Below are 26,582 nucleotides of genomic sequence, written 5' to 3'. Positions count from 1 at the left end.
GGGACCCCCCGTCGACCGGACCTGGTACCTTGACGGCAGCTCGCGCGTCGCATCCGTCAATCCGTCCATCCATCAATCCATGCATACAGTACATCCCTCCATCCATCCCTCCTCCATCCATCCCTCCTCCATCCATCCATCCCTCCATCCATCAGTCGCCGCGCGGGTGTCGGCCGTCGGTCCATGCCTCCCTCGCCGAGCGCCGCCGGGCTCCGAGCGTCGCCGTGCAAGTACACGGACGGGACGCAATGTACAGCGCCGGCGAGCCAGGTACCGTGTACGTGGGTGTACAAGCACCGTCGGCAGCACGTGCGCCCGCGCCCGGCGGCGGTACTTGTCCGCCAACCAGCTCCAGCAGGCAATTGGCCATCGCGCCGTCGCCCGCGATCCTTTCAAAGGGAGTCTCTGCTGCCGTGTCTCCGATCAACATGCCATCGAGCACATGCAGGTAAATAAGCAGGGGTACGGAGTGCGGAGTGCGGAGTGCAGCATCTGCGCCTCACGTAAAGAGTACAAGTGCTGTACTTGCAGCACCGTCTGTCCTGGTTCCGTGCATGTACATGTACTTGCAGCACTTACATGGGCAGTGCGGGGTACGAGCGGGCGAGGACATGTACAACCGCGGAGTAATCACCATGCGGGCCACCCGTTGCTGCTGGTTCCGACGCCGTCGGAGACCGGAGACAGCCGGCGAATCAGCACTCTGCGCTCCGCGGCCAAAGGTGGCGAGGAATCCGCAGCGAAGGCGGGGCGGCGCGGTCCCGGCCCGGGGTCGCGCGCCTCCTCGCCTGCGGCACATGCGAGCGAGTACGCGTGAGCATGGCGACGCGGGCATTGTACGGTGGTGAGCGCGGCGCAGCCAAGCAGGCCTGCGTCTGCATGGATTGCTCCGTCCTGCACGGCACCGTTGCAGCGTTCTGGAACGGAGTGCAAGTACCGGAGGTGTGCGAGTACAAGCAATTACAGTACACTGACGTGCACAAGTACAAGTAATCGCAGTACAGTACACTGACGTGCACAAGTACAAGGGATTACAGACACTGACGAGCACAAGTACAAGGGATTACGGTACACTGACGTGCACAAGTACAAGTGATTACAGACACTGACGTGCACAAGTACAAGTAATTACAGTGCACCGACGTGCACAAGTGCAAGTAATTCCAGTACACCGACGCGCACAAGTACAGACGTGCACAAGTACAGATGTGCATGAGTGCCAGACATCTACGGCTGGTACTCGGCAGTACTTGGGTGTCAAGTATTCAGCGAGGTTCGCCACGAGCAGCGTCAAGTATCCGCAAGCCCCACGACTGCTTGTACGGTACTCGCGCCGAGCGGCTGGTGCTCGAACGAGATACTTCCACCAAGGGTACCTAGCAGGTATCGGGCAAAGTACTCCGTCCCCCATACCATTGTTACTGCACGTGCTTACAGTATAGTAATAGTTGTTATACATACATACTTAGTACTCCGTACATATAGGTACACAGTACATGTGGGTGCATGCATGCACTCGAGTATTTGCAAGTACTCAGTACTCGTGAGCACGCAAGTGGCATGACAGGCATCATGGCTCCGTGCCGTTGGTGTGCAGAACACGTATGTACTTGCACGCAATGGTGGCACGCGTACCGAAAAGGTACTGGCACCTGCTGGAGTACTTGCATCTACTTGCACGTGCAGGTGCGTGACATGGCCTCTTACACGGCGCCCACTTTGTCACCCGTACCTTGGCGCGGCGGCACGCGGAATCCAAGTACTCCAAGGTAGCGCACCGTAAAAAGCACCGCATGAGTACTTCCGCCCGTGCAAGTGCCAGGTACTTGCATGTGCAAGTGCTGGGCAGGCCCGTATCTGATGCCACCGACGACAGGCAGCAGCCCCGCCGACTGCGACGCCGACGGCCGCGGTCTCGGCACCGAGCGGCCGGGAGTTGACGGCCGCCCGCAGAAACGCCTGTCATCCTTTCCCTCTTAAGTAGGCCGGCTCGTCTCGACGGCGGCCGCGCGCCGCACCCATCGTCGCCGTCGCCCGCCGAGTCTGCTCGTCCTCGCCATGTCGGAAAAAGTAAGTGCCTGCGCCGCGCATCGCCCGCTCACGCCGGTCCTCGGTCCCGCCCGTCCGTCGCTGACAGGGTCGGCAAGAAAACCAGCCATCTGCTGGTGCCCAGTGATCTGCCCGAGGTGGCGCCCCATCAGCACCTCCCGGAAGTCTACCGGCCGACGCCGCCGCCGCCGCCGCCGCTGCTGCTGCAGGAAGCGTCGCGGGAGCCCGCCGTCGGCTACGACCACCGCGGCCTCGCCCCCGGCTACAGCGAGCAGCCCGTCGCCGGCCCCGTCGCCGCCGGCTGGTCACCCTCGGAGAGGCAACGCCCCCGGACCCTCTGCGGCTGCGGCTCCCTCGTCTTCCTCCTCTCCGTCGTCATCGCCGTCCTGGCCGCCGCCGTCGTGGGCCTCGCCGCTGGCGCAGGCATCCTCGTGGGCCAACTAAACGACGCAAACGCACGCTTCGAGCGGCTCAAGCTGTCCGTGACGCCCCAGGAGGGCCTCCCAAGCTGGGCCAACGTCACCCGCGGCTGCACCGACGATCCGAAGGGAACGACGGGCGAGACCTTTCAGCCACCATGTACGCGAGCCTCCTCCTCCTCCTCCTCCTCCTCCTCCTCCTCCTCCTCCTCCTCCTCCTCCTCCTCCTCCTCCTCCTCCTCCTCCTCGGCTTACGTCTCGCCAGTCTTCAACAATGAGACCTTGGTCAAGTACTGCAACAAGGACGCCGTCGGCACCCCCTTCTACTCCCTCTTCGCCTCCGACTTCAACGGCTGCATGTCCGCCTGCGCCTCCTGGAACTTCCACAACGCCTCGACCAAGACCACCTGCGGCGCCGTCTCCTTCATCCCGCTCTGGAGCGTCCAGGAAAACGCCCTCGCCGGCGGCGCCCCCGGCGACTGCTACCTGAAGACGCCCCAGGGCGTCAAGGATCTCAAGGAGCCCAACATCGGGACCGAGTGCCACGCGGCCCTCGTGAAGCGGTGATGTCGCCGAGCCCCCCTTCCGCTCGCCCACCTCGGCGAGGGCGCGTGCGTGCGCCGCGTGGCCCGCGGGGCCGTTGTGCGCGCGCGACCGATGCTGGCGAGGTCCGGCGTCCTCGCCACGATACCCAGTCATCCGTCGTCTCCGACGGCGTTTTGTACACGACGAAGCAAACGAACTTGAAATCATGGACAGCGTCGACGCTCCGTTTGCAACGAGCCGTGAATGTCATGCCGTGCGGCCTAGGCGTGAGCGTCCAATTCCTCGTCGTGGGCCCAAATGCGAGCCTCTGGCGAACCTCCATCCGCCGATTCGCTTCCCTCGCCGTCGCCTCGTCCTGCTTTGGCGTAGTGTTTCGTCGACGGCCTGGCCTGGACCATGCGGCCAGGTCACGCGCGGGGGCGACGCGGCCGCCGGAAATGTGCCGTCGACGGCGCGGCCGCCAGGTGGCCAACCGTGCCGTCCTCCGGATGAACGAGATTGGAACGTTCAAATCGACCATGCGGCCAGGTCACGCGCGGGAGGCCACGCGGCCGCCGGAAATGTGCCGTCGGTGGCGGCGCGGCCGCCGGGTGGCCAACCATGCCGTCCTCCGGATGAACGTGGTCGGAACGTCCAAATCGACCGTGCCCATCGGTTGCGTCGCCGTCGCGTCCCCGTCGCGTCCCCGTCGCGTCGCCGGGCTCGCCTCCGGCCGCCTCAGGACCGGATCCGCTCGACGCCCGCGCACCAGACCCGCTCGATGGAGCGCGTGGCCTTGATGTCCTCGAGGGGGTCGTCGCGGAGCAGCACCAGATCCGCCCGCTTCCCGGCCTCGACGGCGCCGCGATCGGTGAGGCCAAAGTGCCGCGCGGGCAGGCACGTGGCCGAACGCAAGACGTCGAGCGTCGACATGCCCGCCTCGACGAGCAGCTCCATCTCTCGGTGCAGTGACTCGCCGTGTGGGATCTGAAAGGGCGAGTCCGCCTCCTCGTTGGAGTCGGTGCCCGCGAGGATGGGCACGCCGGCGCCGTGGAGGCGTCTCAGCGATGCCGTGCAGTTGTCGACCGACTCGCGGCCGAGAAGATGGCGGCGCGCCTTGACCACCGTCCAAAGCAGCGATGGTTGAAGCAGGAGGCGCACCACGGCGCTCCGGGGCAGCGGTGTGCAGACGCGTCCCATCATGGTCAGCGTCGGGATGGAGACGGTCGGCTTGCCCTCGAGCATGCGGCCGACGGCGTCGTCGTCGAGGGCCTTGTCGCGCGGCAGGTGGGTGATAAAGTCGGCGCCCGCCGCGAGGGCCATGGCAAAGGGGGCAAAGGTCAAGGCGTGGGCGACGACCACCTTTCCGCCTTCGTGGGCGGCCGAAACGAGCGCGTCGAGCGTCGCCTGGTCGGGGCCGGGCTGGTCGGCGATGAGCTTGATGTAGTCGGCGCCCTCGGCGAGCCTCTGCCGCACGAAAGGCGCCGCATCCCGCGGCCGGGACACCGTGGCGTGGCGAGGGATGGGCAGCATCTTGCTGTGCAGGCTCCCCGGCGTCGTCGCCGGCAGGCAGGCGCTGCGGATGTCGGTGAGACCGGCACGGTTGCGCAGCGCCGGCAGCTTCTCGGGCCACCACTCGCCCATGCCCAGGGCCGTCGTGACGCCCCAGTCGGCGAGGAGCCGCAGGTGCTTCTCGGACCCAAGGTGGACGTGGCTGTCTATGAGGCCGGGGAGGAGGACGCCGTTGCGGCCGTCGAGCTCGTCGGCGTCGGCGGCATCGGTGACGATGAGGCCATCCTCGATGACGACCGTCGTCGGCTCGGTAAGCCCGTGGCCGTCAAAGACCCGGACGTTTTTGATGGCGAGTTTGGTTCGACAAGGGGACGCCATGAGGAGACGCGAGAGGGCGGCACGCAGGTCCTTTGCGGTTGGATGGCGAGGTAGGAAAAGGGATGGCGAGGCAGGAAAAGGGACGACGAGCCATGGCGGTCGTGAGAAGCTGCGCTGGAGGACGACGTCACATGACCACCATCAGCACTCGGCGGTCTGCAAGTCACACGTCCATACAGTACTTACGATACCGAGTATTATGGGTGCAAGTACGTGTACGACTCGCAGATACGCTCGCAGTAGAGCGTACCGCCGAAAAAGGTACCGAGCAGGTATGGGCTAGCGGATAGACATGGCAACAGACGAACAAGAACGAGTTGCGTTGCGTATTTGGCGATAACGAGTACCAAGTAGGTACTTTCTCGGTACAAGTAAACTCCCTACGCCTACCCCAAAGGATGTCCAAGTACTTGCAAGGAGCCAAGGACACTTGCGTCAGCCGTGCTGGAATGTACACCTAGTGCCACTCCCGGTACGGAGCAGGTAATTAATAATCACGCAATGCTATTTCACCGCACTGCCGGCATAGGAGGCATCAGGAGGCACCAATGCCGTTTTTGTTCCACGTAGCAGCAGATCAGAGTGCCACGATGGACATGACGGTGTGTTTCAGAGGCCTAGCACCGAGGCAGGGTTTGTGGTGACGTCGACATCGATTCGCGCGTCATGGCGGCGTGTTAGGCACCTACTAGGTGCTTAGGTAAGCGGTCAGGTGAGCCCCTGAAACTTGAACGTCACCAGCATTCCCCAGTGCACGGGAAACACTAAAACTCCTCCCAAACCTGCTACACGCACTGTAAGGAATGTGCATTCGCGGCAGACTTCGACGCGCCGCGCCGCGACTAGTGCTAGCACGGAGAATTCACAACCATCGAGGACGCGGGCCGAACCGAACGTCCAACGTGAGCCGTGTGTCTAGAGAATGGGGAACAGCGAGTCGTCCAAGCAGGACCTCGAGATGGACATGTTGGCAGTGAGTGACGAGGAGCAGCTGCGTCCGCCTCGTCTCCGGCACGTGACCAACGGAAGAAAAGGCCGACCACCATCCCATCTCGATGCACGCCGACCGTCGCTTGGCTCGACTCGGCCTCCCCATGGGCGGCTCCGGGATGCCCCTTGGTGAGCACGCCAGCACAAAGGCGTTTGCCGACGCGGTAAGACAATGGCATGATGGGTGCATGCACGCTGATGACTTGCCGATGACACGCTTGCCGATGTGGCCACGACGGAACCAATGATGCCAAGGGTATCCTGGTGGGCGAGCAAAGGGGGCGAGCAAAGCCAAGGCGAGCAAAGCCAAGGCGAGCAAAGCCAAGGCAAGCAAAGGATGGCGAAAAGGTAAGGGCAAGAGAAAGAAAAGAAAAGGAATGGAAGTGGATGGAGGCTGAGACACTTGGTCCGTACAGCCTGGCGTTCAGCCTGATCACGGGGTGTCGAGGCGGGTGCAGATGACCACCCACGAGCAGCAGTGCCTCGCCACAAGCGGAACAAGAGGTACTCGCAACGTCGAGGACGGTCCATGACGATAGCTTCGCGTTGGCAATGTACCTTGCGCGCGGCCGCACGTCAAGTACCGCTGGTGGTCTGCCGAGTGTGCCGGTACATGGGGCGAGGTACACGCAGCGGGGTATCCTAACAGGGTGCGCCACCCCACCACGTACCGGTACCCAGCGGTGTGCGTGGCTGGTGCTCCGTGCTGGCAAATTTCCTCACCATTCGTCACCATTGTTTACATCATCCGTCAGCCGCCTGGGATCCCCTCCCCCCCCCCCTCCCCACCGACGACCCCCGTTCACCAGTCAGTCGCTCGTTGGCCGTGTCACTCGTCATCGTCCTGTCGTGTCGTGACCGGGACGGCCGCGGGAGCAGCAGACCCCGCTGACGGCCCAAGGCGACCCGTCGGGCTCGAAGGGTTGCCTGCCTCGCAGTAAGCGCCCTCGAAATTCAGTCCCAACCCATCCCAGCCTCCCCCAAAAACTCTTCACCCCAGCCATTTTCATCACCATCATCATCCATCAATGCCAGCAACAGCCAGCAGCACCACGAAAATCGACCGCTCGAAACGCCTCATCACCCCGTCTGCTGGCTTCCTCCTGCTCGCTCGACTCGTCGACCACATCTTCCCCGCAGCACCTCGACAACGCACGGCGGCGAACGACTCGAAACAACTCCCCCTCACCTCGTCTGCCGGCTTCCTCCTGCTTGCTTGACCCGTCGACCGCTCGAACCGCCTCGTCACCTCGTCTGCCGGCTTCCTCCTGCTTGCTTGACCCGTCGACCGCTCGAAACGTCTCGTCACCTCAACTGCTGGCTTCCTCCTGCTCGCTCGACCCGTCCACCACATCTTCCCCGCAGCGCCTCGACAACGCACGGCGGCGACGACTCGAAACATTTCACCACCTCGTCTGGCGGTTTCCTCCTGCTTGCTTGACCCGTCGACCGCTCGATACGTCTCGTCACCTCATCTGCTGGCTTCCTCCTGCTCGCTCGACCCGTCCACCACATCTTCCCCGCAGCGCCTCGACAACGCACGGCGGTGACCCGTCGAAACATCACACCACCTCGTCTGCCTGCTTCCTCCCACCCGCTCGAGACCCGTCGACCGTAACTTCCCCGCAGCTCGTCTTCGGCCGCTCGCTCGCTGCACATTTCCGTCCACCCTGTCCGGCGCCGCCATGGGCGATGCCTACAGGGGACCGCGCGTCTACAGGGACCGCGACGACAGCGACGATGAGGCCGACCGTTACAGGAGCACCACCGTCACCCGCTACAAGGTCACGCCCGGTGGCCGAGCCGACAGGTACGAGCTCGACGATGACCGTCGTTCCCGCTTCTCCGCCCGCACCTCGGGTGATTTAGACTCGCCGGCCATGCGTTCGCGGTCGGCCTTTGAGCCCTACGCCGGCGACGGACAGCGCATCACCGTCTACGAGGGCGATTCCGACTGGGACCGGCGGACCAACTACGGCTTCAAGCCGGCCAAGAAGGCGGACAGGAAGGTGGAGAAAAAGGTGCAGAAGAGGGTCGAGGAGCGCTTCGACGACGACCACGGCCACGAGGTCGAACGCTACCGCAAGGAGACCGAATACTACGTCCAGCCCGACCCGCCCCCGGCGCCCGTCATCATTCGCCAGCAGGCGCAGGAACCGCAGCGCATCATCGTCCAGGAGGCTCCCCCGCCGGCGCCCATCGTCCTGCCGAGGCAGCAGCCCGGCCTCGTCGTCGTCCGCGACAGGGAGCAGGACCGCACCGACATCGTCCGGCGCGGGGACCCGTACGACGAGGAGTACTACTACCGCCACGAACGCAAGGACCTGGGCCCGTACAGGGGAGACCGCGACCACGTCGTGTCCCGCTACGAGCGCCGCCACCGCAGGGACGACTACAGCGACGACGACGACAGCTACTACGTCCGTCGACGCGTCGTCCGTCGCGACCGCAGCGAGAGTCCGTACGACCACCGGCTGCAGCTCGCCGAGGGCGCCCTCGCCGGCGCCGGCATCACGGCCCTCATGTCGAGCCGCCGCGACGAGTACGGCGATTTGCCCGAGAACCGCGGACGCAAGGTCGTCGCCGGCGCCGCCCTCGGCGCCCTCGGCACCGAGGCCCTTCGCCGCGCTCACAGCGCCTACGAGGACCGCTACCGTGACGGTCGCGAGTCGCCCGATCATCATTCGAGGTTGAAAAAGGGCCTCGGCCTCGCCGCCGTCGCCCTCGCCGCCGCCGGCGCCGCCAAGTTTTACGAGGCCAACAAGGTCGACCGGGAGGAGGCCGCCCGCGGACGGAGCCGCACCCGCGGTGGCTACCACTCCGGGGACGACCACGACCACGATCACGACCACGATCACGACCACTACTCTCGCTCGCGTTCCCGCCCCGGCCGTTCCCGTCCGAGCAGCCGCAGGCGCAGCCTCTCGACCATCGCCAAGGCCGCCCTCGGCACGGCCGCGACGGCCGGCATCATCAAGCACTTCCACGACAAGTCCAAGTCGAGGTCGTCGTCTCGCCGCCGCAGCCGCTCCCGCAGCAAGTCCGTCCTCCGCCGCGCCGCCGAGGTCGGTGGCGTCGCCGTCGCCGCCGGCGTCGCCAAGAAGATGTGGAAGGACCACAGGGACAAGAAGGAGGCCGAGCGCGACCGCAGCGTCAGCGACGACGGCCGCCACCACCACCACGGCCGTCGCTCGAGGAGCCGGGCTTTCAGCAGGGACCGGAGCGCGAGCCGGGGCGTCGAACGGAGCCCAAGTCGGAGCCGGAGCCGGAGCCGGAACAGGTCCATGGCCAGATCCCCTCCCTCACCTACCAGGGCTGATCCTGAGCTAGGCCTCGTTGAGTACGGAAACGAACCTCTGCCGCCGCAGGATCGGCCCTACGAGGTCGAGGCCGACGACGGCCGGTCGCCGCGTCGTCGCCCCCGCCGCCACCGCTCCGCTTCCTCGTCGCGTTCGGACGAGGGACGGAAGAGGAGCAGGAGCCGGTTGCGGGACATTGCCGCCGCCGGAGCGGCCGCCTTTGGCATCAAGGAGTTCAAGGACAGAAAAGACGAGGAAAAGCGGGCGAGACGTTCGAGGGAGAGGCGATCGCGGGAGAGGGACGACGGGAGAAGCGCCGAACGAAGGAGCGACGACGATCGAAGACGTACGAGGCCCCAGCCAGCCCCGATGATGAGTGCGCCGGAAGAGCTAACACGGACGGCAGACCACGACGAGCGGAGACGGGACGACGGAGCCTACTACGACCATCGCCACGGCCACCGCGCGAATTCGCCCCCGACCGCCTCCGGAGGCGCCTACTATCCACCCTACCCCTCGACCCCCGCCGGACCCGGCCATGGGCCGTACTCGGATCCCGCCGGGATCCCGCCGCGAGAGTACCAGCCGTACGTGCCGCAAGACTACACCGGATACGTTCCGCCGCCGCCGCCGCCGCCAGGTCCCCCTACGGCATCCGAGTCGGGATTCGGTGGTGGGTATCCTGTCACGGGACCGCCGGGACCGCCGCTTCCGGGACCGCCGCCGCTCGGGGGACCGCTACCCCACGGCAACCTTCCGCCAACCCATGTGAGTGAACATTTCCGAAATCAAAGCCACCGAGATGCCGCGGAGGGTGCGTTGAGCCGTACTGTTGGCTGAATCAGCGGCACGTAACTGGGGCTGACCCGTGCAGGTGTGAGCCACGGCCACGCGCATCATGATGTCCCCTGGCAAGGCGACCCCTCGGTTTCCAAGTCTGTCTCCTTCATTCCTCTCTCCCCCAAGAGTTCCCGGACCATGGATCGGCATCGACGCGAGCAAGCGGCTGCCGCCGAGGATGGAGGCCATGTCGTCGACGTCGATGCCCGCGCTCGACCCAGCTTCCACCATCGACGGTCCTCCGACCCTTCCTCCGACCGCCCCGTTGTCCACGCCGGCGACGCCAGCGCCGAAGACGAGGTCGAGGTCCTGCCAGACCGTTTCGACGCCCAGGGCCGGCTGCTGCACGACCGCTCTGCCATGGTTGGCGGGTGGTCAACCAGGAGAGGCACTTTTCAACGGTCGCCACGCAACCCTGGCGATTGGAACCTTCGAGGGGCGTGGCAGGTGAACGGGACCGACGGTGCCGCCGTCGACCGATGGGCGAGCAGCGTTACGGCAGCGCTCGAGGGCCGCCGGAGCTGGATGGGTGTCGTCGGAGACCTTTTCCACGCCAATGGGCCTGGAGCGCAGCCTGATTGCCGCCGCAGCAGTCACGGAAGCGAATGCGGCCGATGGGACCCTCGAGGGACGCGCCGACATTGGAGGGCAGGACGCGACGAGTGTCGATGACGAACATGACGACAAAGACGACGACAAAGACGACCACGACCATGACAAAGACGACGACAAAGACGACCACGACCACGACGACCACGACGACGATGAGTGGATGATTGGTGGACATGACGCGAATGATTTACGATCCAACGACAGCTACCTTGGCTTGTCTTTTCCATTAACCTTGCTGCTGCGTCGTTTTCTATAGATAATGATATCATGTCTTCTTCACAATCGGATGATGATGGCGCCTCGACGCCGCCTCGACGCCGAAATGGCCCCGCACTCTCTGCCGCCGAGACGTTGCCGCCGCACGCATGCGCGCGTGTCGCCATGGCCGTATGTATACCTGTCACGCCCCCTCCTATGATGAGTCCAAAACGCAACGGTGCACCATGCTCACAGCTCGTCCTTGGCCACGGGCGACGACGCCCTCCTGCCGTCGGCGGCGAGGTCCACGCCCTTGTCGTGCCGCCACTTCTCCCAGAGGGTCCAGAACTCGCTCTCCATGGTCTTGTCCATCTCGTCGGGCAGGACGACCTCGTAGGTGACGTAGAGGTTGCCAAACTCGGTCTTGTGGTAGACGCTGTCGCCGTCCTCGTGCCATCGGGGCATCCCCTGGCCGACGACAGTCTCGACGTGGCCCGGGTGGACGATCTGACCGCGCGAGCGGCCGAGGCGCACCGGGTGGGCGTCGAGGTGGGTGAGGTTGCGAGACCAGTCGCCCATCCAGGCCTCGCGCAGGGAGAGCACCTCGGTCCAGTAGAGGTCGTCGCCCTTGCGGCGGAAGAAGATGCCGTCGACGCCGTCGGGGTTCTCGCCCGCCGACGGCCCCTTCTCGGCGATGGTGACGATGAGGTCGCCGGCGACCCAGTCGGGGCTCTCGTCGGCCTCGTTCTCGAAGACGACGCGGGCCTCGCGCGCGGTGCCGGGCTGGACCTTGAGGGTGACGGTGGTCGGCTTGCGCTCGACGCGCGCGCCGTGGCACCTGGTGCACTTGTTCCGTATGCTCTTGCCCCGGCCGCCGCAGAACTCGCAGCGGACCTGCATCTGCTGGAACATGCCGGGGGCGAGCTGCTGCTTCATGATGCGGATGCCGTGGCCGTTGCAGCCGCTGCACTTTTCCACCTCGCCGTCGGCGCTGCCGCTGCCCTCGCAGGCCTCGCAGATGTGCTGGCGATCCCACTGGAAGTTGGTGGTGGCGCCGTTGTAGAAGTCGCGGAGGCTGATCTCGACGCGGACGTCGACGTTGTGGCCGCGGGGCTCCGTCGACGTCTTGCCGAAATGGCCGTGGCCGCCGAAGAAGCGGCTGAAGAGGTCAAAGGGATCGTGGCCGCCGCCCGTGTTGCCCTGCCGGTGCTGCTTGACGCCCTCGTGGCCGTGCTGGTCGTAGACGCTGCGGAGGCTCGCGTCGGAGAGGACGTCGTACGCCTCCGAGACTTCGACGAACTTGTCATGGGCGCTGCTGTCCTTTCTGCGTACGGAAACTGCGTGAGAAGAGAGGCGAGAGGCGAGGGGGAAGGGGAGGGGAGGGGAGGGGAGGGGAGGTTGCGTGGCATACGGATTCTTGTCGGGATGAAATTTCTTCGACAGCTGACGATAGGCCGACTTGAGCTGCTTGTCCGTCGCCGACTTGTCGACACCGAGAATCTGCCACGGTTCAGCATCGGAACTCGATCGGCCTGCGTCACAAAAGGAAAAGGAAAATACCTTGTAGTAATCCTCGGCGCAGAGGGCACACTGGACAAAGGCGAGCAGGAGCAGCAGGCCGAGGCTGCGGGCCAGCATCGTTGCTTGACGCCCGGGGAGTCGTCTTGCTCGCTATTCAAATTCAAGCAAGAGGTAGAGTCTGCGGCCGCGAGGAGCTCGAATGGCAAGGTAAGAAAAGGAGCAAAGGGGGATGGTAGAGGAGCGAGCGGCGGAGGCATCAAATACTCGATAAAGACATTGCTCTTCTTACCAGCGTGTTAACAATTGCTTCAAAGTATATGCAAGTATCCAAGTATACAAGTTCAAAGTATATGCAAGTATACAAGTATACAAGTTCCGCGAGTCGGACGCATTCGGACCGCAGCTACCAATCACGTTCCAGGATTTGCCCCGCCACGATAAGGGTGGATCGCAGTCCTTTATCGGTCGCCTCCGATTGGCCTGGAAGACGTTGCACTGGACACATCAGCTTCATGGTTCCTGGAACGTGGCAAAGGCTAACGAGTCGACCAACGACGTTTGACGAGCAAATAATTCACTCTTTCGTGTCTTCCGTACGTCTAAACACGTACGACGGATGCCGCTCATCGAAATCGACAAGCTCTCGCCCTCTTCACCTTGCCGGGAGGTGTCGTCGACGCGCGGGCGTGCGCAGGGGGAGTGTACGCTGCACCGTCCGAGCCTCGTCGCCCACGACACGCCCCGACCCCAGGCGTCCCATCTCGGCCATCATGAGCTCCAAGAAATATGCCCTCCTGCCGATGGACGACGACGAGGTCGGCCCGCAAAAGGTGGCCAGGGTCAAGAAGCACAGGCACGGCGGCCATCGCGAGGCTCGCGGGGATCGAGAACGAGAACGAGATGACAGGGCCTCCCGATCGTCGAGGTCGAGGCACGACGATGACCAACGCCGCTCCAGGTCGCCTCGAGCATCCCGCGGCAGCCGCTCCAGGACCTTTCGGGCTCGTCGGCACGGGGACGACGCCTCCGAGGACCGCTGGGGTGACGACGAGGTGCCCCCCTCCCCCGACGACGCGGCGGCCGACGTCGACGATTCGGCCGAGTTTCAGGAGTCGGCGAGCAAGCGGCTCAAGCTCCGGCACGACGAATCACGCGAGGAAATGCTCTCGGACGGCGCCAAGGAGGAGCTCGAGAGGCAAAAGGACATCGAGGAGAGGGAGGCCTTCTCCAAGAGGCTGAGGGAAAGGGACGACGGCCGGTCGAAGAAGCGCCTGCGCGACGGCGAGGCTTCCTCCCGCCAGCGGCTCGCCGATGACGCCCAGGCGAGGGAGGCGGCCATGCCGGATCTCCGGGAGCGGTCGCGGCAGGAGTACCTCAAGAAGCGGGAGACGGAGCGGCTCGCCCTCCTCCGCAAGCAGGTGGCCGAGGAGACGGCCGAGCTGCGCGGCGGCGTTCGCCTCTCCGACAAGGAGCGGGCCGAGTTCGCCAAGAACCGCGAGATCCTTCGACTGGCCGAGGAGCGTCTGCGCATCGACGACCACCGGGACGGCTACGTCATGCCCGAGGACTACATCACCGAAAAGGGCAAGCTGGATCGGAAGAAGAAGGAGGAGGCCCTCTACAAGCGATACGTCGACCGCGACGAGTACGGGCAGGAAAAGTTCGTCACGGAGCACGACGAGTGGGAGCGGGAGCAGACGACCAAGGCCCAGGCCCAGATCCGGCGTCCCGACCAGGAGGACGTCGACGACGAGTACGGCTACGTCATGGACGACGCCCAGTACATCCGCTGGAGCCTCGACTCGCGCCTCGCCGGCGAGGGCAAGAATCTCGCCAAGACCAAGGAGCAGCTCTTCCTCGACGCCCAGATCGAGGCGGCCGAGAAGCAGGCGCTGTCGATGCAGGAGACGCGCCGGAGCCTGCCCATCTACCAGTACCGCGACCAGTTCCTCGCCGCGCTCGAGCAGTACCAGATCCTCGTCATCGTCGGCGAGACGGGCAGCGGCAAGACGACGCAGCTGCCGCAGTACCTCCACGAGGCCGGCTACACCAAGGACGGCCGCAAGGTCGGCTGCACCCAGCCGCGTCGGGTGGCGGCCATGAGCGTCGCCGCCCGCGTCGCCGACGAGGTCGGCGTCAAGGTCGGCAACGAGGTCGGCTACTCGATCCGCTTCGAGGACTGCACGAGCGACAAGACGGTGCTCAAGTACATGACGGACGGCATGCTGCTGCGCGAGTTCATGACCGAGCCCGACCTCGCCGGCTACTCGGCCATCATGATCGACGAGGCCCACGAGCGCACCGTCCACACCGACATCCTGCTCGCCCTCGTCAAGGACCTCTCGCGCGAGCGGCCTGACCTGAAGCTGCTCATCTCGTCGGCGACGATGAACGCGACCAAGTTCTCCGAGTACTTTGACGACGCGCCCATCTTCAACATCCCCGGCCGCCGCTACCCCGTCGACATCTACTACACGCCCGCGCCCGAGGCCAACTACCTCGCCGCCGCCATCACGACGACGTTTCAGATCCACACGACCCAGGGCCGCGGCGACATCCTCATCTTCCTCACCGGCCAGGACGAGATCGAGGCGGCCGAGCTCGAGCTCGCCGAGACGGCGCGGAAGCTCGGCAGCCGCGTCAAGGAGCTCGTCATCTGCCCCATCTACGCGAACCTGCCGTCGGAGCTGCAGGCCAAGATCTTCGAGCCGACGCCCGAGGGCGCGCGCAAGGTGGTGCTGGCGACCAACATCGCCGAGACGAGCCTCACCATCGACGGCATCGTCTACGTCATCGACCCCGGCTACGTCAAGGAGAACATCTACAACCCGGCCACGGGCATGTCCAACCTCGTCGCCGTGCCCTGCTCGCGCGCCTCGGCCAACCAGCGCAGCGGCCGCGCCGGCCGCGTCGGCCCGGGCAAGTGCTTCCGCCTCTACACCAAGTTCGCCTACATGAACGAGATGGACGAGTCGACGACGCCCGAGATCCAGCGGACGAACCTCAACGGCGTCGTGCTGCAGCTCAAGTCGCTCGGCATCAACGAGCTGCTCGACTTTGAGTTTATGGACCCGCCGCCGACCGAGGCCCTCATCGGCGCTCTGAACCAGCTCTTCGCCCTCCAGGCCCTCAACCACCGGGGCGAGATGACGAAGCTCGGCCGCCAGATGGCCGAGTTCCCGACGGACCCCATGCTCGCCAAGGCCGTCCTCGCCGCCGACGGGGAGGGCTGCGTCGACGAGGTCCTCTCCGTCGTCGCCATGCTCGGCGAGGCCTCGGCCCTCTTCTTCCGGCCCAAGGACAAGAAGATACACGCCGACAGCGCGCGCAACCGGTTCACCGTCAAGGACGGCGGCGACCACGCGACGCTGCTCAACGTCTGGAACCAGTGGGTCGACAGCGACTTCTCGCCCGTCTGGGCGCGCGAGAACTTTCTGCAGCAGCGGTCCCTGACGCGCGCCCGCGACGTGCGCGACCAGCTGGCCAAGCTGTGCGAGCGCGTCGAGGTGGCGCCCTCGACCTGCGGCGCGAGCAACCTGCGTCCCATCAAGCGGGCCATCACCGCCGGCTTCTTCCCCAACGCCGCGCGCCTGCAGAAGAGCGGCGACGGGTACCGGACCGTCAAGAACAACACGTCGGTCTGGATCCACCCCAGCAGCGTCCTCATGGCCGCCGACCCGCCCGAGAAGATGGTGGTGTACTTTGAGCTCGTCCAGACGACCAAGGAGTACATGCGCAGCGTCATGCCCATCGACCCGCGCTGGCTGGCCGAGCTGGCGCCGCACTTTCACAAGAAGAAGGACGTCGAGGCGCTCGAGGAGCGCAAGATGCCGAAGCAGCGGCCGCAGTGAGGCAGAAGGGCCGGCGGCTGGCTGGTCCACGACGAACTGGCCGGCTACGGGTCCTACAGCAACTTTCAAGCCGGTCTATTAGAAGGCGACGATGATATCAAAGTCATGCGTGTGCCCTCTGTTACCCCCAGTGGCCTCTGTCACCCCGGATGCCCTCTGGCGCCCTCTGGTGCCTTCTGGTGCCCCAGGTGCCCTCTGTTACCCCTAGTGGCCTCTGTCAGAGGGCATCCCCGATCAAGGTCTTTGGCAGCGCAAGATGCCCAAGCAGCGGCCGCAGTGACGCCAAAGGGCCGGCGGCGAGGCGCTCGAGGAGCGCAAGATGCCCAAGCAGAGGCCGCGGTGATTCCCCTCAGTCGGCGACACCAAAAGGGAGGGGGCCGCCGCTTGCCGCCGCCGATGGACGGAAAGACAAGAGACATGGTCCGCGTGTTGCGACGCGCGTGAAGACACGACGCGGAATGTATTCAGCTTTCCTCTCCGCTAGCTACCAATCCGACGCCGCCGGCTTCCACCTCTTCTACTTGGACACGGCGCACTTGTGGCCCGCGTCGGCGATGACGTCCTTCAGAAGCTTCCCATCCGCCTTGAGGTCGTAGGTGCACGATTTGCCGTTCTTGAGCGAAACCTTGACCTTGAGGGTGCCGTCCTGGTTCGTGCTGTAGCTGTAGCTAAAGGCGACCGACGTGCTGGGGTCGATGCCGTCGCCGGTCGTGCCGACGCCCTGGCCGCGGCAGTTGGGGTTGCCGCCGCCGATGACGTTGCTGACGAGGCAGGCGGCGCTGTCAAAGATGTTGCTGACGAGGTTGCTCCCCTGACCGAAGATGCCAGGGGCACCCGACGTCCCGCCCGCGACGGACACGTTGATGATCTGCGCCTGGTGAGCTTGGGCGGCGGACGGGAGCCACGGCATGGTTCGAGCGGGCTCGGAGACGTACCGGCGACGCGGGCGCGGCCGTGGCCATGGCGGCCAAGGAGACGAGTGCGGCGATGACCTTCATCTTGCTCGAGGGGACTGGACGTTTGGGCTGGGTTTTTTGGGCGGCGACGAGGGATGGCGAAGGCGACGCGAGACGACGATGGAGGGCCGGGGCATCTGCCGTCGGACCACGCCGGGGCCCTCGGCTTCTTATACCCGCCTCCTCCACGGTCGTCGAGGCGCCGGCCGTGTTTCCGGCCTCGATGCGTCGGGCGAGCCGTGGACGAGACGGACGGGTCAGGGTATTGACAACAAGAAAAAGACGCGCGATGCAGTGTGCCGCATCGTTCTTGGCATGGAACCGATGAGCATCCCTTCCAGATCGTCCATGTCATGGTGCGACAAGGCGGCAAATGCGCCCCCATTCCTCTCGTCCGACATGGTCCGGCATGTGCTCGCCGACGAGGCCAGATGCTCCCTCTCAAGCGATCGTGCCTGTTCAGCATGCGCGCAGCTTGGCTTCCGCCTGTCCATTGGATGCTCACGGTCGTTTTCGTCCTGCCAGGTCGGTCGACGACGAGCTCCCTCGGCGGGTTCGTCGCCCTCTTCAACCTTGGGCTCGAGCGCAACATGCGGCATGCCGTCGGTACGCAGCGGAAAGCTAGGAGAGGGTGTCGCCCCGAGCAAGCGTCACGTTGGAGGCAAGGTCTCGGAAAAGGCCACGGCCATGGGAGGTCGGGCCGTCCTGCGGATTCCGACCAGAGAGCGCGCCATGTCTCTGCGGTACGTGTGCCCATCTGCCGAGAAGCGATCGGATGCATCGCGATCCAATGTCGTCCCACGATTCCGGTCACGGTACGGCCTAGCGGGCGCCGGGTGCACACTTTGAGCCTGGGATCGACAGGCCCGATGTCTCTCCTTGCGGCCTGTCTCACTATTTCGCCGGTCGGTGTGCCTCCTCATCCCATCCGATGAGATTGGCTGGACCGCGACAGCAATGTGCGTGCGTCCGTAGACGTTGAAGAGTCTAGACGTTTCGAAGCGATCCGTATACTCTGCACATGGCAATCGGCAGGGAACTGAACGAGGTGGGATGTCGCCACGAGCCTCGGCGCAGGTCGTTGGTGTGCGAGGCCCTCACCAAACACCGAGGGGCCCCCTCGTGAAGCAAGCATGCGACGGCTTGGTGCTCGCCGACGGTCGCCGACTCCAGCATCGCCCGTACGCCTGCGTGGTGCAGCATGCGTGGTGCAGGTGCCGCTCGAGGAAGCACGGTCCGGCGTGTCCGGGGTTTGGACGGGGGTCCACTTTTCCGCCTCCGTTCCGCGGCGCCGTGCCGTTCTCGGTTCCGGCATCGGCCTCGGAGCACCGGGTGCCGCGTCTCGTCCCGGGGACCCCTCCAAGAGTGCCGGCTCAAGGTTGCCCCCTCCTACTTGCGACGTTGCCGCGACGAGAGTCCCGCGCAGGGGAGATGGACGATGGCGATGAGAGTCCCTGTGCTTTTTTCCTCGTCGCCTGCGCGGTTGTGCGTGCCGGTGCGGAGCGGAGTAGGGGACCACGAAGCGTGCCGATGGCTCGGGGCAGAGCAACGTTGACCAGCGTTGCATTCGCCATGGAGACGCGGCCGCGCACCCCTGTCTCCCTCCGGCTGGAGATGACGTAGCGGCAACGACGACGCAACGATCGAGTGCCTAATTGCACGCCATAAGGAGTCGACGGCCGGCGAAATTCGGTCCATCAAGGGCGAGGCTGAGGCAACGGCCAGCATGTGGCGACGATGCAGTTCTTGGGTGCGCTCGAGCGCTGGAGAATAGGCGAGGGAGGCGGCTCCAGGGCAAGCTGTCCACTGTAATTACAGTGGACGGTGGCGCGTTGTGGCTCGCCGCCTTGGCAGCCACGGGTACCTACGGCACACGTACCGCATCATGCACGTACATGTCATACCGGCGTAGGTCACGTACTGGTGTAGGTCAGTAGCTGTACTGGTGTAGGTCATGTACTGTAGTTGTACTGTTATATGTCATGTACTGTAGTTGTAGGTCATGTACTGTAGTTGTACTGTTATATAGGTCATGCACTGTAGTTGTGCTGTTGTAGGTCATGTACTGTAGTTGTACTGTTATAGGTCATGTACTGTATTGTGCTGTTGTAGGTCATGTACTGTAGTTGTGCTGGTGTAGGTCATGTACTGTAGTTGTGCTGTTATAGGTCATGTACTGTGGTTGTACTGGTGTAGGTCATGTACTGAATTTGTACTGGTTTAGGTTATGTACTGGTATAGGTCACGTACTGGTGTAGGTCATATACTGTAGTTGTACTGGACCGGTGTACTGTAGGTCATGTGCTGGTGCAGGTCATGTACTGTAGTTGCACTGGGGCAGCACGTACTGGTGTAGGTCATGTACTGTAGTTGTTCTGGCTTAGGCCATGTACAGTACTGGTGTAGGTCATGTACTGTAGCTCATGTGCTGGTGCAGGTCATGCACTGTAGTTGTACTGCTGCAGCACGTACTGGTGTAGGTCATGTACTGTAGTTGCACTGGTGTAGGTAATGGACCTGTGTACCTACCTAGTACTTAGGTCATGTACTGTACTGCACTGATGTAGCATGTATTACTGGTGTACTCCGTACTGTAGGTCTTGTACTGGTGTGCTCAGGTGTCCATGTACTACTGACGGGGACTGTTTGTACTGCCTAGTATTCGTACAAGTATCTCGCATGTACCGTTTACTTTACCGTCCACACGCAGTATACGTGCTTGTGCCTCTGGCAAGACATTCTCGCGCAAGCAGTTCCTCGCCGTGACGGGGATTCAATTCTGCCTCGCCCTCGTGCAGGAATTCTCCGAGACGACAGTGCCGAAGAGACAGCCGGCGACGGCATTTTCTTGGAGCTGTTTTCTCCCCGTCATGGGTCAAAGCTGTCGCGGTGCTGGTGCCGCCTCACACCACCATCTTGGTAGACTTACGCAGTCGGCCTACGCAGATATCAGCGAGTACTCCCCCCATAGGTGCTCCTTTCCCCTGCACCAAACTGCTACAAGACCTCCTTGGCACACCACGGCATCGGTAGGCGGTTGGCACCTAATCACTCCCTCCGTAGGTGCTCCTTATATGCGGCAAACGGCCACAAGATGTCCTTTTCCACACGATCCCATCCAACACGGCGCACGACGGAGAAGGTAGGCAGTACTCGCTAGCGACCTTGGCCGTCATGGACCTGCACGTACAGGTACGTATCCTCGTATCGTGCGGTACTTGTACTGTACAGTACGAAAGTATGACTTCCCGTACTGTGCATGTGCCAGACAGCAGTACAACGAATTACTTGTACATGTCATGTACTTGCACTACAGTACAGAGTGTTGTACAACTACAGTAGTTTGTAGGTGCAAGTAATACTGTACAGCTATGTAGCTACCAGGTACTCATGTCTGTACTGTGCATGTGCCAGACGGCAGTACAACGAATTACTTGTACATGTCATGTACTTGCACTACAGTACGGAAAAGTGCTGTACAACTACAGCAGTACAACGAATTACCTGTACTTGCATGTCATAAACTGTACGGATCTGTACGGAGTAGGTGCAAGTAATATTCTTCATCCAACTACTCATATCTGTACTGTGCATGTGCCAGCCAGCAGTGCAACGAATTACTTGTACTTGCATGTCATGTGCTGTACGGAGTGCTGTACAACTAGTCTGTAGGTGCAAGTAATACTGTGCGGCAAGCTACTAGTACTCATGTCTGCACTGTGCATGTGCGAGGCAGCAGTACCGACGAATTACCTGTACCTGCGTGTCATGTACTGTACGGAGTGCTGTACAACTAGTCTGCACTCCGTAGGTGCAAGTAATCCTGTACAGCTAGCTACTAGGTACCTAGCATGCTTGTACTGTACAGTGCCAGTGCCAGACAGCAGTACCAACGAATTACCTGTACCTGCGTGTCATGTACTGTACGGAGTGCTGTACAACCAGTCTGCACTCCGTAGGTGCAAGTAATACTGTACAGCTAGCTACTATGTACCTAGCATGCTTGTACTGTAAGTACAGTGCGTGCCAGCCGCCCCTTCACCGCCATTCCCCTCACCGCCTTGCGAGTGCCCCTCTCTGCCGAAACTCGGAGCTCGCGGCAGAATCTGGCCATATGACTCGTTCGAGCCAGAGGCGACCCAAGGAACAACTTGACGCCGTACCGGCCAGCCTCGTCTGGCCGTGCCTCCTCCGAGGACACCTGGAACTAGCGGCTGCGAATCTTTCCATCCTCCATTGGCACCTCCCGACGTGCCATCTTGCTTCATCGCCGCCGGCGGATCGACGTGCCCCTCTCGGATCTCCTTCGCCGCTTCGTCGGACCTCGATTCCCTCCCAGCCGGCCGACGCAATGGCCGCCAAGCTCCCCGATCCCACCGTCGACCTCCACTGGGGCGGCTACGTCGGCGCCGTCCACGAGACGTTCCACGAAAACGCCGTGGCCCACGCCGACAGGCCTTGCGTGACCGAGACCAAGAGTCAATCGTGAGACCGAATCGACCGTCACGCGACCCGTCGAGCCGCTGCTGACGCTCGGGGCCAGGTCGCCCACGAGAACCTTCACCTACCGACAGGTCGACGAGGCCTCCAACACCATCGCCAACCACCTGCACGAGGCCGGCATCACCAACGGGGATGTCGTCATGATCTTTGCCTACCGCTCCGTCGAGCTCGTCTGCGCCTTCATGGGGACCCTGGTATGCCGAGCCGCCTCCCCCACCCCTCCTCCGCCGCCTCCGATGACGTGAGAGTGCTCAACGAGACGTCGTCGTGCAGGCTTCCGGCGCCACCGTGACGGTCCTCGACCCTCTGTATCCGCCTCAAAGGCAGCAGCGTCCGTGCCGTCCACCGTCGTGCCGTCCACCGTCGCCGACGACGTCCCCGCGAGCCGTCGAGCCGAGCTGACGACGCCAGTGTACCTCGAGGTGTCCCAACCCAAGGCCATCATCTCCATCGGCAAGGCCGTAGACGAGAATGGGTACGTCCGAGCACCGTCGAAACGCGACCCCTTCGCTGCTGACGAGCGCCGTCGCCGCCAGTCCCCTCGCTCCGATGGTGCAAAAGTACATGGACGAGAAGCTGTCCATCAAGACGCAGATTCCCAACCTCCGCCTCGACGACGCGGGCCGCCTGACCGGTGGCGAGCGCGACGGCCGAGACATCTTTGCCCGCGTCGAGGGCAAGAAGTCGTCGCCCCCGGACGTCCTCGTCGGCCCAGACTCCATCGCCACCCTCGGCTTCACCTCCGGCTCCGAGGGCAAGCCCAAGGCCGTCCTGGGGCGCCATTTCGGCCTGACGAGGTTCTTCCCCTGGATGGCGAGCCGCTTCGACCTCTCGTCCGGGAGCGTCTTCGCCTGTCTCTCGGGCATCGCTCACGACCCCATCCAGCGAGGTAAGGGATGGCGAGCCTTCCTTCCGTCCCCCGCCGCCCTCTTCCCGCCGGTCTGACGCCGAGCTTCCAGACATCATGACGCCGCTGTGGCTCGGGGCCCGGCTGCTCATCCCGGCCATCGAAGACATCCAGCACGAGCGGCTCAGCGAGTGGATGAATCGGTGGTCGCCCACCGTCACCCATCTGACCCCGGCCATGGGGCAGATCCTCGTCGGCGGCGCCACCACCAAGTTCCCCTCCCTGCGGCACGTCTTCTTCGTCGGCGACATTCTCACCACGCGCGACTGCAGGTCCCTCCGCCAGCTCGGCGCTTCCTGCAACATCGTCAACATGTACGGATCCACCGAGACGAGCAGGCAAGTACATCCCGACGCGAGCGATGCCGAATCGCGGCCGTGTCCCTCCGAGCCGACCCCCAAAGGGCGCGGCCGAACCGTCGAGGAAAGCCGAGCGCTAACTCGCCTGCCTTTCCAGGGCCGTCTCCTACTTCGAAATTCCCTCCGCCGCCGAGGACCCGACCGCTCTGGACGAGCTGGGGGACACCATTCCCGCCGGCTGGGGGATGGAGGACGTCCAGCTCATCATCGTTTCCCAAAAGGACAACACCAAGATGTGCGGCGTCGGCGAGGTCGGCGAGGTCTACGTGAGGTCGTCCGGCATGGCCGAAGGCTACCTCGGCGACGCCGAAAAGACAAAGGCCAAGTTCGTCGAGAACTGGTTCGTCGACAACGCCAAGTGGGTGGAGGCCGACAAGGCCGGCCAGCGCGGCGAGCCGTGGCGCCGTCATTATCGGGGACCCCGGGATAGGCTGTACCGCACCGGAGATCTCGGCCAATATCTCCCATCGGGCGCCGTGCGCGTGTCCGGCCGCATCGACTCCCAGGTCAAGATCCGTGGCTTTCGCATCGAGCTCAACGAGATCGACGCCAACCTGAGCGGCAGCCCCCTGGTCCGCGACTGCAAGACTCTCGTCCGGAGGGATCGCAACGAGGAGCCGACGCTCGTCAGCTACGTCGTCCCCGAGGTCGCCGAGTGGACCCGCTGGTTGGCGGGCGAGGATCACGACGACGTCGAGGACAAGGGCGTCGAGATGGGATCCAGCGTCGTCTACCTCAAGAGGTTCCGCCGCATGCAGGCCGAGGTGCGCGACCATCTCCGGACCCGTCTGCCGGCGCACTCGGTGCCCTCCATCTACATCATGCTGCAGAAGCTCCCGCTCAACCCGAACGGCAAGGTCGACGCCCCGAACCTGCCCTTCCCCGATGCCGCCCAGATGGTCGAGGACGCGTCGGACGAGGATCTCAAGAACTGGGAGGCCTTGACGGAGACGGAGAAGACGATTGCGTCGCAGTGGTCCACGCTCATCCCGGGCCTCAACGCCAAGACGGTCAAGTACGTGCCGGTGAAGAGAGCGAACGAGGGCGGCCGAACGTTGAAGAGACGCGAGCTGACCCCAAGCCTAGGCCCGAATCCAACTTCTTCGACTGCGGCGGGCACAGCCTTCTCGCCCAGCAGCTCCTCCTCGTCGTCCGCAAGCACTTCGGCACCGACATCACCATCCCCGTCCTCTACGAGAATCCCACCCTCCGTGGCCTGAGCACCCAGGTGGACGGCCTGCGCAGCGGTCGGGCCGTCACGGTCGACAGGAGCAGCCAGGCCGCCTACTCCAAGTCGCTTGACCACCTCGTCGGCACCTTGGACGCCGCGTACCAGGGCGCCGATCCCGACGCCCTGGGCCCCTCGAGCGGTGCCACCTTCTTCTTGACCGGTGCCACGGGCTTCCTGGGCGCCTACCTCGTCAAGGACATCCTGGACAGGGACAACACCAAGCTCATCGCGCACATCCGCGGGGCCAAGGACCTCGCCTTCGCCAAGGAGCGTCTCGCGAGGTCCCTCAAGGGCTACGGCCTGTGGCGGGACGCGTGGGCCGACCGCATCGCCTGCGTCCTCGGCGACCTGTCCAAGCCCCGGCTTGGTCTCGACGACGCCAGCTGGAAGCGCGTCGCCGACACGGCCGACGTCGTCGTCCACAACGCCGCCCACGTCCACTGGATCGCTCGCTACGAGCAGATGATGCGCAGCAACGTCCTCTCCACCATCGACGCCATGAAGCTCTGCAACGAGGGGAGGGCCAAGCTCTTCGCCTTTGTCTCGTCGACGTCGACGCTCGACACGGACCACTACGTCCAGCTCTCGCAGGAGCAGACGGCCACGGGCCGCGGGGCCGTGCTCGAGGCCGACGACATGCAGGGCAGCCGCGTCGGCCTCGCCACGGGTTACGGTCAGACCAAATGGGTGCGTCTCCTCCGTCGACGGCGCGCCGACGGCACCGAGCTAACCATCCTCTAGGTGTCCGAGCAGCTCATCCGCGAGGCGGGCAGGCGCGGTCTCCGGGGCGCCGTCGTTCGTCCGGGATACATCCTCGGCAGCCGGCACAGCGGAGTCTCCAACACGGACGATTTCCTCGTCCGCTTCTGGAAGGGCTGCGTCCAGCTGGGCGCGAGGCCGCTCATTGTCAACTCGGTCAACGCCGTCCCCGTCGACCACGTCGCGAGGGTCGTCACCGCCGCGGCCCTGAACCCGCTGCCGGGCGTCCACGTCGTGCACGTGACGGCGCACCCGAGGCTGCGCATGAACGAGTTCCTGTCCGCCTTGGGCTACTACGGCTACAACGTGCCCGAGGTCGACTACGACGAGTGGAAGATGCAGCTCGAGCGCTTCGTCTCGGCCGGTTCGGTCGAGAAGGATCAGGAGCAGAGCGCGCTGATGCCGCTGTTCCACATGGCCATGTCGAACCTGCCGCTGTCGACGCGCGCCCCGGAGCTGGACGACAGGAACGCCGTGACGGTGCTCAGGGCCGACGCCGACCGCTGGACGGGCGTCGACGACAGCGCCGGCGAGGGCATCACCCGCGAGGACATTGGACGATACCTGCGCTTCCTCGCCGAGACCAAGTTCATCCCGTGGCCGACGGGCCGAGGGCGCGAGCTGCCGCCCATCGCGGCCGACATCGTCAAGGCTCAGGCGGAGTGGGGAGTGGGCGGCCGAGGTGGTGCGGCGTAGCCCGCGTCGGCCACGGCCCGTCGATGGTCGAAGCGGCGTTGGAAGGGCAACGTCCGTCGGTCCCGTGCCCGGCGCGGCACGACGTACGGTGGGCGTCTCATCGTGACAGGGCGTTTGGCTCGAGGTTCGAACCGTTCGATTGCTTGCTCGGGAGAGGCGGACTTAAAAATAGATGGGCATGATGGCACGAGGGCCCGAGGTAAATACCGGTACACATGGGGCGATGGCGATTAGACGAGGTGGCAGTTCTTTGGACATCTGTTGGATATATCAAGGGCATCCACGATGGATGGGAAACGAGCATGAAGACGCATGTCGAACGGGCCGACGGTCTTTGGTGACACTCCAGAGAAGCCAGATGGAAAGCGTACGTCTCAGAGTCTCGTGACGGTGCCGTGTGTCTCGCATCAGATGCGTCTGCGATGCTCGCGCCGAGACGGCTCGTATTTTACGAGGGCCATCAATCCCGATGCGCATCCGAGTCCGTCGACGCAGCATCGAAAGGCGCGGCCGGTAGAGGGCAATCCTCGGGGAGGCCAACCGGACGGCATCATCGTAGCCTGCGCTGCTTGGACGCGGAGGATGCTCCGGTCACCTCTGCCGGGGTTGACGGCATTTCCATGCACACCAAGGATTCTGAGAACGAGTTCGGTTCCGGCACGTCACGGGGACGGGGAGGGTACGCAACGCCAGTTCGGCATGGCGGTTAGAGGTTGGATGCTCCGGTCACCTCTACCGGGGTTGACGGCATTTCCATGTACATCAAGGATTCTGATAACGAGTTCGGTTCCGGCAACGTCACGAGGACGGGGAGGGTACGCAACGCCAGTTCGGCATGGCGGTTGAAGGTTGGATGCTCCGTATCCATGGGCAATCCGACGTCCGTCCCTTCCCTCGTCGGCGCGGCAGCAGATTGGCAGCATCGTGTTTTCCATTCGCCGAGACACATATGGTATACATGCACACGTCGTTTGTGA

The 26,582-nt window shown here is 63.8% G+C and overlaps 7 protein-coding genes and 1 pseudogene across 7 annotated transcripts; 4 read left to right on the top strand and 4 right to left on the bottom strand.

The window, feature by feature from the left end:
• Positions 1–579: 579 nt before the first annotated feature.
• On the bottom strand, positions 580–835 carry DCS_06007 (annotated as a pseudogene).
• Positions 836–1,793: 958 nt separating this feature from the next.
• On the top strand, positions 1,794–3,035 carry DCS_06006 (uncharacterized protein; the record flags this gene model as incomplete). Its single annotated transcript, XM_040803300.1, has 3 exons — positions 1,794–1,822; positions 1,985–2,628; positions 2,734–3,035. The coding sequence occupies 3 exons, from the start codon at positions 1,794–1,796 to the stop codon at positions 3,033–3,035; spliced, it is 975 nt and encodes a 324-aa protein (XP_040653404.1).
• Positions 3,036–3,731: 696 nt separating this feature from the next.
• On the bottom strand, positions 3,732–4,883 carry DCS_06005 (Adenine deaminase; the record flags this gene model as incomplete). Its single annotated transcript, XM_040803299.1, has 1 exon — positions 3,732–4,883. One exon carries the CDS (start codon positions 4,881–4,883, stop codon positions 3,732–3,734), a length of 1,152 nt encoding a protein of 383 aa, XP_040653403.1.
• Positions 4,884–7,558: 2,675 nt separating this feature from the next.
• DCS_06004 (uncharacterized protein) lies at positions 7,559–10,880 on the top strand (the record flags this gene model as incomplete). Its single annotated transcript, XM_040803298.1, has 3 exons — positions 7,559–9,986; positions 10,047–10,459; positions 10,515–10,880. 3 exons carry the CDS (start codon positions 7,559–7,561, stop codon positions 10,878–10,880), a joined length of 3,207 nt encoding a protein of 1,068 aa, XP_040653402.1.
• Positions 10,881–11,071: 191 nt separating this feature from the next.
• DCS_06003 (uncharacterized protein) lies at positions 11,072–12,460 on the bottom strand (the record flags this gene model as incomplete). Its single annotated transcript, XM_040803297.1, has 3 exons — positions 11,072–12,146; positions 12,234–12,322; positions 12,383–12,460. 3 exons carry the CDS (start codon positions 12,458–12,460, stop codon positions 11,072–11,074), a joined length of 1,242 nt encoding a protein of 413 aa, XP_040653401.1.
• A 653-nt stretch (positions 12,461–13,113) lies between these two features.
• DCS_06002 (uncharacterized protein) lies at positions 13,114–16,194 on the top strand (the record flags this gene model as incomplete). The annotated part of the gene is made up of 1 exon (XM_040803296.1): positions 13,114–16,194. One exon carries the CDS (start codon positions 13,114–13,116, stop codon positions 16,192–16,194), a length of 3,081 nt encoding a protein of 1,026 aa, XP_040653400.1.
• A 517-nt stretch (positions 16,195–16,711) lies between these two features.
• DCS_06001 (uncharacterized protein) lies at positions 16,712–17,839 on the bottom strand (the record flags this gene model as incomplete). Its single annotated transcript, XM_040803295.1, has 4 exons — positions 16,712–17,068; positions 17,130–17,369; positions 17,435–17,771; positions 17,805–17,839. 4 exons carry the CDS (start codon positions 17,837–17,839, stop codon positions 16,712–16,714), a joined length of 969 nt encoding a protein of 322 aa, XP_040653399.1.
• Positions 17,840–21,501: 3,662 nt separating this feature from the next.
• On the top strand, positions 21,502–25,605 carry DCS_06000 (alpha-aminoadipate reductase; the record flags this gene model as incomplete). The annotated part of the gene is made up of 8 exons (XM_040803294.1): positions 21,502–21,635; positions 21,694–21,847; positions 21,977–22,128; positions 22,190–22,542; positions 22,613–22,874; positions 23,017–23,934; positions 24,006–24,837; positions 24,892–25,605. The coding sequence occupies 8 exons, from the start codon at positions 21,502–21,504 to the stop codon at positions 25,603–25,605; spliced, it is 3,519 nt and encodes a 1,172-aa protein (XP_040653398.1).
• Between the last annotated feature and the right edge of the window lie 977 nt (positions 25,606–26,582).

The sequence above is a fragment of the Drechmeria coniospora genome, chromosome 03, assembly GCF_001625195.1.
Source record: "Drechmeria coniospora strain ARSEF 6962 chromosome 03, whole genome shotgun sequence".
Lineage (NCBI taxonomy): Eukaryota > Fungi > Ascomycota > Sordariomycetes > Hypocreales > Ophiocordycipitaceae > Drechmeria > Drechmeria coniospora.
The sequence above is the reverse complement of the archived record's forward strand: the minus strand, read 5'-3'. Positions and strand labels throughout refer to the sequence as shown.